General features: G+C 41.4%; 2 protein-coding genes across 5 annotated transcripts in view; one reads left to right on the top strand and one right to left on the bottom strand.

Annotated features, from left to right (window-relative positions):
* Positions 1-6,183, top strand: part of srpk1b (SRSF protein kinase 1b) — a 27,270-nt gene extending 21,087 nt beyond the window's left edge. For all 4 annotated transcript variants that reach the window (XM_074630298.1, XM_074630280.1, XM_074630288.1 and 1 more), the window contains 6 exons: positions 7-435; positions 1,218-1,312; positions 1,673-1,780; positions 2,878-2,947; positions 3,159-3,251; positions 4,666-6,183. In XM_074630298.1, coding sequence (XP_074486399.1) covers positions 7-435; positions 1,218-1,312; positions 1,673-1,780; positions 2,878-2,947; positions 3,159-3,251; positions 4,666-4,850 — 980 coding nt within the window. In that variant the 3' untranslated portion in view covers positions 4,851-6,183. The remainder of the gene's footprint in view (positions 1-6; positions 436-1,217; positions 1,313-1,672; positions 1,781-2,877; positions 2,948-3,158; positions 3,252-4,665) is intronic.
* On the bottom strand, positions 5,642-11,856 carry lhfpl5a (LHFPL tetraspan subfamily member 5a). The gene is made up of 3 exons (XM_074630322.1): positions 11,212-11,856; positions 7,506-7,742; positions 5,642-6,824 (listed from the first exon to the last, which is right to left on the bottom strand). Exons 1-3 carry the CDS (start codon positions 11,807-11,809, stop codon positions 6,814-6,816), a joined length of 846 nt encoding a protein of 281 aa, XP_074486423.1. The 5' UTR covers positions 11,810-11,856; the 3' UTR covers positions 5,642-6,813.
* Positions 11,857-12,267: the final 411 nt, after the last annotated feature.

Consider the following 12,267-nt stretch of genomic DNA (forward strand, 5'->3'; position numbering starts at 1 on the left):
CCACAGACTCGACTCCTGACGAGCAGCCCCAGCAGATACCAGAGGTAAATGAGCGGGGGGAGAATGCGGCCGAGGAGGAGAACGGGATGGAGGTGAACTGCAACGGCCACGCTTCCAGACCGGAGAGCGAGACCAGCGTAGAGGTACAAGGGACCAAGCAGTTGACAGAGGAGCAGGAGGACCAACAGAACGCAAACCAACCAGAAAGTAGCACAGAGACCCAGGACACGTTAAGTAACAAAGAAGAGCATCAGACCTGTAACGGTTCACCTGGGGACCCAGACGCCGACCCGCAGCAGCTCCCTGCCTCTCTCAGCCCAGACTGTGTCACTGTGGAGCTGAAGGACGGAGACGAGGAGGAGGAGAAGAAGGGGGAGGAGATGGACACTCAAGGGGAGACCAAACAAGGGGATGAAGAAGACGACAGCCAGGACGGTCAGTTAACCTTTTACCACACCTTTTTTTTAACCAACTGTATGATGATAGATGATATATATTGTGTGTCTTCTCGTTCCGGCACTTTTGAGTATGCTGTGTTTTTCTGGATATGAAATGAAAAATATTTTGGATGTTTTGCATGGTTTATATCAGGCTGTGATCACACACTTAGCACTGAATTAATCAACATGTTTTGTTGTGGAATATACAGTATATTTTCACACTTCTTCTGATACCACATTTAACAGCATGAGATTATCAATAGCATATTGTTACAGTTGGTAATCTTCTTCAAAAACATTTTTTGTTATATTTGTTGAAATTATCCGGACAGCAATCAATAAATCAAATGTTTTGACCAATAAAATCTGGTTGCTGTCACAGGACTGTAATAAGCAGACTGCATCATAAAAAAACGTTGTGCTAGTAAAGCTGATAAATATGGTTTAACTGTGCATATCACTAACAACCTCCGCTAACTTATTACTTAGGATACCCTGTAATCTAACACATGATAAACCCTCCAGTAGCATCCTCCACTCTGAGTTTGAATGTTTCATCTACAAAATGCAAACGTTGGGTTGTAAAGAGTTGTCACATTTAATATGATCCTGGGAGTTTTATTCCCAGTTGTTGGAATGACCCAGTGCAGTTTATGAGCATTCGGCCAACTTAGATTTTCCTGGTCGTCTCCCATGTGTCTAAATTTTCTTCCCCCTGCCTCTTTACCTCACCCTCCTCTGTCCCTGTCTCCCTCTCTTCTCTCCTCTCTTTAACAGGAGGATCAGGCAACATGTTAGTGAACCCCCTGGAGCCTCTTAACGCTGACAAGCTGCAGGTTAAGATCGCTGACCTCGGCAACGCCTGCTGGGTGGTGAGTAGAAATTTAGTGCTCTTAATTTCTCATTTCACCTGTGCTTTAAATCTGACCTTTACGCTGCAACAATTAATCGATTTGTTGTCAACTATTTGATAATTTATTAATCGGTTTGAGTAATTAAAAAAAAGTCTAAATTCTCTCCAGCCCAGTCCAGCTTCTTAAATGTGAATATTTTCTGATTTCTTTACTCCTCTATGGCAGTAAACTGAATATCTTTCAGAAAACAAAACAAGACATTTGAGGACCTCATCTTGGGCTTTGGGAAACACTGATCGACCTTTAAATCATTTGTAAACACCAGCTCAATTATGACTTTGTGCCTCATCATTTAGGATTTCTTTCTTCTTCTCGCAGAACAAACATTTCACAGACGACATCCAGACACGGCAGTATCGATCTCTTGAGGTGCTGACGGGAGCCGGCTACAGCACACCAGCAGACATCTGGAGCACGGCCTGCATGGTAAAACAGACGCACACAGTCACAACAAACACGCTCTGTAGAGCTATGAGGAATTAATGTCATTAACACGGACTGGAGAGACAAACTGTAAAGTTATTCAAACTCTTTCAGCCTGTGGAGTTTTTAGAGTTATCAAGTTTATTTGTTTTCAAACGACATTGTGTGTAACCTTCAGTCCTTACAAACATGTTGAATGTATTTACTACTCCATAAAACAGTTGCCTTTCTTTAATGTTTAATGGACCTGCATTGTTCACATCAGCTTCCTGTCTTCTTTTATTGACTCATGGGGGATGATCCCCACTAACACTGTTACTGCAGTCGGCTGAAATGTGTATTGTGTCCATTAACATGAGCCCATAGGACATTAGGATAAGAGATACAGACAATCCGTGAACCTGATCATCAAAATATTGGTTTACAGCAACATTCAAAAACTCCTGTTAACCTTTCCTGAATAGACATCCTACACTGACACACCCACACACAGCTGTGTGCATGTTAGGGATGCAAAACTGAACCGTAAAAAAAACGAACCGTGGGCTTGTTGAACAGTTGCACCTCTATTAAATACAGGCCTGCTAATGATTTGATGGTTCCAGATACATAGAAGAGGCAAATATCTGAACATGGGTAGAACAAGTAGCCTTTCATATAATATAGAAATATCATTCATCACTATCAACCAATCTATCTTATCTATTTACATATTTTGGAGTTCAAACACAATGGTTATGGTAATGGAAATTATTCTGTTTTTCTTCCCCCGTAATGTGCAAAACAAACCGTGAGCCAAAAACCGCAGTACAAACTAAACTGTGAGCTTGTTGCACCAGTAGTGCATGTATACACACACAAAGTAAGATAAGCCATCATTAGTGAAAAACAGGAAACGGTTGCTGACCCAAACCCTAAATATGTAAAGGGTTGTGCCCACATTGACACTAACTTGCATACTTTTAAGATAAATTAAAACAACAAACAAAAGTCAGGGAATCTCGGTCTTGACCTCATTGACCACACTAATGTTCATACATTTGTTTAATCCGTCCATCTACTGGTTATTGAGTTCATGTGTGTGTGTTTTATATCCTCAGGCCTTCGAGCTCGCTACTGGAGATTATCTGTTTGAACCCCATTCTGGAGAAGACTACTCCAGAGATGAAGGTCAGTGTCTGCTTCCCCTGAGACGTCAGGTTTTAACTAGAGCGTTACTCCCAACAGATGAAACACGCTGGCATGGGTGCGAATGCCAGGTTCACAGAGGAACGTTGTAGACTTTGTAGAGTCCAGTACTTCAGACATTCATTGAGACGGTTCTGTTTGGGTGTTTGCCGCTTCATCAGCTGTGTTTGTGTGTTTCTCTGCCTCCCCGTAGATCACATAGCGCTGATCATCGAGCTGCTAGGTAAAGTTCCTCGGAAGCTGATCTTGGCGGGCAAATACTCCAAGGAGTTTTTCACCAAGAAAGGTAAACACACCCCGTCACCAGCTGTCTGCCGTATAGCTAAATCCAGTTCATCCTTGAGACATATTCAGGTGTTCGGTGCAAAAGTTCCTATTTCAGACGGAGCACCTGATTGCTCAGGGGATCAGCCATCTGCTCAGTTTGAGTGCAGAACTTGCAAATTAAATTTAATGCAGCTATTTCCAGTTCATACTATAGAGGTGGTGTAGTGGATTTATGCCAACTAAAAACACTCTTACACATTATTTATATGAAACCATTGTTTTGCACCCTTAAAGGACCAGTGTGTAGCATGAAGGGGGATCTATTGGCAGAAATGGAATATAATATTCACCTGAAAATAAGAATCGTTGTGATTTCGTTAATGAGCTGTTTATATCTACATACGAAGCGGGGACTCCTTAAAAACTTGGTATTTCACCCGGGGTGGTGTCTTGCGTCACACACACAGTGTTGTGTGCGATTCGTCTGCTCACATTGGGTTGTTTCGTCAGTTTTCGTCTGCATAAGCTAGCAAAACAGTAACCAAAAAAAGTTGTTTATTAACCTAAACTTTGCCTTAACCTGAAGATTAAACCTACAGGGTACCTCATGCCTAGTTGTAACTTCAAACCAAGATATTCTTTTTGTGATCATCGATTTACGAAGATACACTTAGACATTTTTTCCTCCTTGTAATGTTACTGCTGGTACGGCTGCAACCGCGACGAGACTTCCCTGCAGATTTTCAAATTGCTTTTACCGGACTGCAGATGAATTCTCAAATTGACCATCATAACTTTACTGGAAAATAAAGATGAAGGCTCCTCAGGGAATAGATCTATAAAACGTTAAGCCAAAGAGCAGAGATAAACGTTCCTGTCCGATCACACTGATTTCTGACTCTCGCTCACACACACACAACTCAACTCTCAGTATTTATAATTCCATGGGGCAAACGTTAATGTTACCTCTGCATATGAGGCTTGTTTACAAAGGAAACCTAAATGTAAAGTTAGCTTAACAGTAAGTTAACATTAGCTAGCCAGTCAATTTCATCCATTATACTCATGGCACATGATATGGGGCAAATTAAAAGTAGTAACCTACATTATTTCTACAAAACTAACGTAACTCGTGAACATGCACTCGCCAAAGCGTGTAGTGCTATTTTCTGCAAAACTACGCTCATCCGGGTGAAATACCAAGTTTTTAGGGAGTCCCACGGAGTCAGCCGCCATGTTTCAAACACCGGCTCTAGATAGGGACATTTTAAGTTTTTGCGTCGTCCACTGTAGTTCTCCTTGACGCTTGGCACACGGAAGAAGTTTGCAATCTGCCACCTCGCCTCTAGATGACGCCAAATCCTACACACTGCACCTTTTTAAAATGTAACACATTACCATTCAGCAGTGTAATTGTCGATATCTCCTCCCAGGCGACCTGCGTCACATCACCAAGCTGAAGCCGTGGGGTTTATTGGACGTGTTGGTGGAAAAGTACGAGTGGTCCAAAGACGAGGCGCACACCTTCAGCACCTTCCTGCTGCCCATGCTGGACCTGGTGACTGAGAGGAGGGCCACCGCGGCCCAGTGTCTCTCCCACGCGTGGCTCACATCCTAGAGGGCCGGGCCACGCACACCTCCACCCTCCATATTGTGAAAGGATAAATTAGGTTTGAAGATCCCGGGCTTGACATCATACAGCAAAACAAACACATTCTGTGTCTGTGAGACCCTGCGACTGCATCGTGCCTGCATCCTCCCGTCGTGGCTCTCGGATGCTTCCCACACTCACTTTGATGAATACAATAAAAAGAGAGACTGCTGCTGAGTTTTAGTCCTGTCCTGGATTACACTTCCTATATTTATGGCTCTTTTTTTTTACTGGCTGTATAGGACTTATCGACCTTGCTCTCTTTTTTTCTTCCTGACTGCAGCTCTTTCTCTGCAGCACATTATTCTCTGTATTTTTAGCTATAGATAATTGACTGTCGGATTTAAAAGGACGTTGCACTAGTCTACAAATGCAGAAGAAGGAAGGATGTTAACAGAAACATTAAGATCACCATCAAAACAGCATACTTTTATCATTTAGGTCATTAACAAGCCAAATCTTTGTTTGCCCGTCGTCATGTTAGCCGTGCCAGTTTTTATGCCTTTGGCTGTCAAATGTGTGCAAAGTGCTCAGAATTAATAAGTACGTAATGCTAACAGCCATGATGAGAGACTAGTTCTTAGCACTGTTAAGTTAGCTTTATCCTTAACAACTTTTGTACATTTGTATACAGGCATAACTACATGATTGGAAAGCATTTGGAGAGAGACTCATCAGAAATCACACTATTTTTCAGGACTGTGTAATCTGAGATTTTTCAAATGTTCATGTTGGTTTCAGCATTATCTTATATTGTGTTTTTAAAAAAACAAACACTTATATACACAAAATAATGTGAAAAACGTTCCGATTCCTTTCCTACTTCATGCACGAGAGGACAACTTTATGCTGTTTCATACCTGGATCGCTACTTCCTGTAACGTTTCCCACATTAACCGTCAAATCAAACTATACGTGGATCCACGTCCTGTGTGCAGTGCACCAAAGAGTCGGCCTTTAGTCTCTCCCTCTCTGCTCTGTACATTGACGGCACAAGCTGAAATGGTTGGGCATTTATTTTACACTTTTTTTTCGTTAAAAAATGCCTGGAGGAATGTTCAGGTGATTTCCAGTAAAGCTTCATTTCGAGTGTTTCCACTGCACATGGAGGTGTTGGATTTGAAAATAATAGATTGTACTAAAAACAAAATGCTGTAATAATAATAATGCTTTGAATCCCCTCAAAACCATTTTGCTTGTTTTTCTACAAAGTCTCCTCTCCTTCTGTCCATGTCTCAGCTCTTCATTTGATTCTTTTTTTTCTGTAGGTGATAAAAAATAAACATTTTTCAAAATCTAACTAGATTGTATTCGCCTCATAAATCGCCACTGCAGTGTTTCCATTCTCTGACTAACACAAATAAGCAGAGATATAAAAGATTCTGTCATTAAGTTAATGCATCATCAGGACACCCACATACAGTAGAGTGGTATCAGATTTTATTTTCTACTAACAGATCCATGATCTAAGTTTATTTTGAGGATCATTTTTTATTGGAGTGTCCAAACAAAGTCACTCCAAATGCTCCTTCAATACTTCACAGGTGTTGGTTTGCATGTCAAATGATGAATTTACATATTTAATGGTGTCTGCTTAGCATTTATAACAGTTCTCTCTCCAAAGTAACAAGGAGCTGCTCGTCATTTTTATTAATAAAATGCCTAAAAGCAAAGTCCACAGCATGTTTAATTAGCTGATCTAAGACCGTAAGCTCTGAGCTGGAGGTGGACAGCGACTCTTCCCGTGTTCTCAAAGTCTGTGGATGAGCTGTCACCATTTCAAGGGCAGGATGATGGACTTCTTGTAGTAAGTTATTTTTAGCTTGTAATTAACTGTCCTGAAGCCTTGGAATACATTTGGATCCCTCGAGTCGGCGGTGCTCCTCGTAAAAGCCTCGTCCATCTCTTCCCTCCGTTGTCCGCGGAGGGCCTAGGCATTATCTGTAGTAGAGAGGAAAACATTACTGGAAAGAGAAGATGATGTGTCATTGTCAGTTCAGACTGACGTAGATTTGTGGCAGTAGCTTAGCTGGATTTGAACATAAACACTATATAACAAGACTAAGAGTCTACAGCCCTGCTAGTGGCTCTGTGAGGCTGGACACTATACAGCTTTGAGCTGATGCTTAGCAGATTGTTATTGTTTACCATCTAAAGCCCCGTTTCCACTGCAGGAACTTGTACCCCCGGAACTAAGAACCTTTTGAGGAACTCAACGCGTTTCGTCAGCATTGTCTAAATTATCCAGGATTTTCACTGGATAAATGAAAACGTTGACCTGCTTGCGTCGCTTAACTAAGTCAGAAAATCACAAAATCACCACCATCCTGTGAGAACTATGTGTGTCCGTACAAAATGTTGTCGAGATATTTCAGTCTGGAGATATAGTGGTGGACTGGACAACATTACCCTCCGAACCTCAGTGAGTCATCACTTACACAGAGGTCCTTGAGGTTTCAGGGCTTCACCTCTTTCCATTTTCCCTCCAGCACTTAACCCTTTAACCCTCTGAAAGCTTCTCTCCAGTTAAATATCCTCATCCAGCTTGTGTCTTCCTCTCCCACCAACCAGCCGTTTATCCCCCCCCCCCCCCTCTCTCCTCCCTTCCCTTCCCTCTGGTACCTTTCCCCTCCACCTGGAAGTCCTCTGGCAGCAGCTTGTCCTGCCGGCTGCCCAGGCTGAAGGCCAGGAAGGAGAGGATGAGCGAGTCCATGATGCTGATGATGGCCAGGATGTAGGCCCAGCGCACCGTGCAGTTGCCCAGGGTGTACTTGTCGGTCCGCTGGCCACACATGCGCTTCACCTCGTCCGAGTCCCATCCGTCAGGATAGATCATACAGCCAATCACCATGCAGGTGCCTGAGACAGAGGGGTTTAAAATCAGGTACTTCAACACTCACTCTTAGCCATTCATTCATTCAAATGCACAAACTTTCAAGGATTTTGATGTAGGAAACCTGTAGAGTCTAACATTTACTACATTTACTTAAGTACTATACTTTAGTACAGACTTGAGATACTTTCTTTTAATGCCACTTTATGCTTCTATTTCATTACATTTCAAAGACAAATGTAGGACTTGTTACTGCACTGACAGCTTTAGTTACTACTTACTTTACAAACTAAGATGTTTGCATGCAAAACATATGAGAAGCTTATAAAACACTACCCAACAGTACAGCACATAACAAGTAGAGCTGAAACGATTAGTCGATTGACAGAAAATGAATTAGCGACTATTTTGATAATTGTTTAAGTCACTTTTTGTGTAAAAAATACCAATGATTTCATGGTTCCAGCTTCTCAGATGTGAGGATTTGCTGCTTCTCCTTTTATTAATTCTTATTTTTTTTATTTATTTTTTTTATTTTATTTTGACTTTTGTACTATTGGTTGGACAAAACAAACATTGTGAGGGTATCATTTTCAGCTCTAGGTAATTGTGATGAAGTTTTACAAACGAAAGAATCTCTTGATCAATTGTGTAAATAATCGGTAGATTAATCCATAATGGAAATACTAATTAGTTGCAGCCCTATATTAAATAGTTAAAAGTTAGCTTCACATCAACCAACTACAACAGTAAAATGCTGCTTACACATTAATGCATGAGGAATCATAATTAATATAGAATAATGTAACTCACAGGGGGGCATTTTTCTGCATTAAACACTTTTAATACTTTAAATACATTTACCTGATTGTAATTTTTATTTTTTTACATTTTCGACTGAATGTGTTTAATTTTTATACAACGACATGTTGACAGGTTGTTTGTAAAAACGCATCTTTCTGCTGTTATCACAAACCACCTTCTCCAACTCCAACGCTGAAACAATAAGACAGAGAAGCCACTGGAGAAATGAAATATACACTCTACTCATTCAGGTGCACACACGCACACACACATGCAGGTGAGTTGCCTAGCAACTCCAGAGCATCTCAACCCCAGCAAGATGAACTTGTTCATCCATTATTGACTCTGCAGAGAGAGACAGCCGCCCTCGAGCCGTCCCACCTCAGCATGCAGAGACACGTGAACTATCAGGTGACGAGGTGAAACGTTAGCACATCGAACACACACTTTCACTTTCTGAGCCTCACACACACACTTTCACCTCCTCAAAGTTCTCACGCTCACTTTCTCAGTTCTCTTCCTCAATTTCAAGATAAGATAATCATTCTCATCAGCTTACTAACACGTTAAGTTAAATGTTGACACCACCTGAAATAATCAGGACTCAATTATTCTATTATACATGCAAGGTCAAACCCATGTATATACGTAATTACCCCCCTCAATGCTATTGTTTACGTCTCTAGTAAACTCATATTGAGTTGGCCCTGAAATATGGAAAATGTAGATTTTTCTGAGCCATAGTATCTCTGAAAACAAAATCATATACGAATCCTTTCAGACTAATTCAGAGGCTAGGATGGATTTTGTAATATGCAAACATGGATGTGACTAATTTAGAGGCTTGAATAGTTAAAAACAGATAGGCATATTATGTATGTGTGTATAATATACAGACATAAAAAAGTCTGGCATTTATTGGAGTGCACACACGCACACACACACACACACACACACACACACACACACACACACACACACTGAGCGGCAGGTGTGCGCTGTATGAAGAGCGGAGAGGAGAAAGTGTAACAGCACACCTCCAGGTTAATCTCATTATGTGATTCATTACAGGCTCGTCCTTTCACTTGCAGCTACATCTGTTCTCAAGCTGCTTCATGTTTCAAACACAGGATCACGTCTCACTTCTGCCTGTGTGTGTGTGTGTGTGTGTGTGTGTGTGTGTGTGTGTGTGTCTCCTAAAGGGAACTACTGAAATGTTTCTGGATGCAATTCCCAGTTTAAATTTTCTTTTTAGACGTGGTCTTTTTGTGGATATTTCACTCACATTTCAAAAGACTAAGTCTCTATTATGCGTCTGGTTGACGTTAAGTCTTCTTGTGTTTTTAATACCAAGGCCCAAACACACTCACATCCTGTCTCTCTGTGTAAACAAACTGCCTGAAATGTGGTTTTGTTTCCTGTTGTGTGTTTCTAGCCAGCGGTGGAAAGTAACTAAGTACTTCCATTTCATGTTACTTTATCCATCAACTCATTTCAGGGGGAAATATTCCTACTTTTTACTTAACGTCATTGAACTGCAAGCTATGGTTACCTTTTTGGATGGGAATTTTGAACCAATGTGTTTTAAAATTATAAACTGTTAAAGGGACTATTTGAACACAAGACTTTTACTTGTGACAAAGTATTTCTACGGTCCAGTGTGTAGGATCTGGCGGTATCTAGCAGTGAGGTTGCAGATTGCAACCGACTGAAGCCTCTCCCAGTGTGCCAAGCGTGTTGGAGAGCTACGGTGGCCGACGTGAAAACACGAATGTCCCTCTCTAGAGCCATCTGGAGCAGAGACAGTGCGTAGAGTGAGTATGTACGTAGGAAGTGAGTGGTGAAGCAAGAGAGAGAGAGCGGCGGAGATGGGAGCGAGTAACGTTATCGACTTCAGCCGAAGCAGGAAAAGTTAACAGAGTTCGGTTTGTCCGTTGTGGGCTACTGTAGAAACATGGCGGTGCAACATGGCGGACTCCGTGGAGAGGACCCACTCCCTATGTAGATATAAAAGGCTCATTCTAAGCTAACAAAAACACAACGGTTCTTATTATCAGGTGAATATACACTAAAAAAAAACATACTTACCTAATTGTTACACACTGGTCCTTTAAGTAAAAGATTTGAGCACTTCTTCCACCAGTGTTTCCATCATATTCATTTTCACATTGACGTGTCATCGCTTGCTTATTTATTAGTTAGATCAAGTGAGGTCTTCCTGTCTATTTCTTTGTGTGTCTGTGAAGTAATTCAAGTTTTGTTTAAATGATAAAAAGCTGAATAAATAACTCTAACTGATGTCAGAAACTGAAATTTGTTTGGCTCCATGCAAAATTAGACACAATGGCAAAGGTTAAGTGTTAAGTAAACCAATTGAAGGTCTCACTAGTGTGGTCATAAGTATTCTGGGTGTGCAGACATGAAGAAAAACTCAAAGATATATAGCCCACTAAGCCCAGACATAATTTGAAAGAATACTTAAAAGAAAAATACAAAGGTAGTGTATTTTAAAATTGTTTTTGTACTGCATTCTGTTATGAAATATAGCTTATATTTACAAAATATAGCCTTTACTGTAGGGTTATAATGTTAATAATCTATTAAAGAGACTATATTTAACACAAAATGTATGTTTTTTTATATGACTCATAGAGGCCTAAACTTAGCAGATCCTAACTTTGCTGTGCTCACTGGAGGCCAGCTGCATCCAGGCGCAGATCTTGTAGACGCTTCCGGCGTTGCAGAAGAAGAAGAGGCTGAAGCAGACGATGCTGCCCACCACCAGCAGCATGGAGATCCCCACGAAGAACATGGCCGTCTTAAAGGCGCCGGACGGGATGGAGCCAAAGTCCATCGCGCTCCCTTTGCATGTGAGCTCCGAGGTGAGTGCGTTCCCGATGCAGTAGTGGAAGAGGCCGAAGTATCCGGCCTGCGGGGTGTGCACGCTGTCCCCGATCCAGTAGGGCTGGATGAACACCACCACGCAGATGATGGCGAAGGTGATGGTCAACACCGTCCACAGCACGCCCACGGCCCGGGCGTTACGCACGTAGTTGGTGTGGTAGATTTTGGCGGCCTCTTGAGCTGGGAGCATGGCGACACCCTCCTCAGATGTCTCCTGGGTGGTCTGAAAAGAGGAGAAAGTCCTTCTCCTGGATTTTCTTTTTTCTGTAAAACTGTTAAAGAGTGAACAGCCTTTAGTTTCCTGGATCCAGTATGACCGTAGATGCTCAAGAAGTTTCTTTGTAGTTAACTTAGCATTTGGCCTACATGTCACCATAGAGGTCATAAGTCTCCATAAATCAACCTACTAGGTACCATAGCAGCAGCAGCAGCAGCAGCAGCAGCCAGTGTCTTTAACTGTCAGAGTGTTTCCTCTCCAGGGGAGGCTGCGATCCTCAGGTAACCTTATGAATGATTCATGGTTAAAAGATCCGCCGAATCACTAACATTAAAGGAACAGTGTCTAACATTTCAGGGAAACTATTAGCAGAAATGGAATAAAATATTCATAACTCTGTTTTCAGTAGTGTATAATCACCTGAAACTAAGAATGTGTTAGCTTAGAATGAGCCCTTCATATCTACATATTTCGACATTTTTTTCAGATCTTTTTTTTCAGACTTTTTTTCTGGCATTTTTTCAGACTTCTTTTGTCCGACATTTTTCAGAATAGCTCTTTTTTTACGGACATTTTTTCACACTTTTTTTCAGACATTTTTTTCCAGACATTTTTCAGATCTTTTT

Source organism: Sebastes fasciatus, chromosome 1 (genome assembly GCF_043250625.1).
Source record: "Sebastes fasciatus isolate fSebFas1 chromosome 1, fSebFas1.pri, whole genome shotgun sequence".
Lineage (NCBI taxonomy): Eukaryota > Metazoa > Chordata > Actinopteri > Perciformes > Sebastidae > Sebastes > Sebastes fasciatus.

Excerpts from the sequence above, each read along its gene's own strand:
- lhfpl5a (XM_074630322.1), bottom strand. The coding sequence starts at position 11,809 with ATGACCTCTATGGTGACATGTAGGCCAAATGCTAAGTTAACTACAAAG. Across the intron at positions 7,743-11,211 it reads CTGGATGCAGCTGGCCTCCA|GCACCTGCATGGTGATTGGC; the intron begins GTGAGCACAGCA and ends CCTCTGTCTCAG.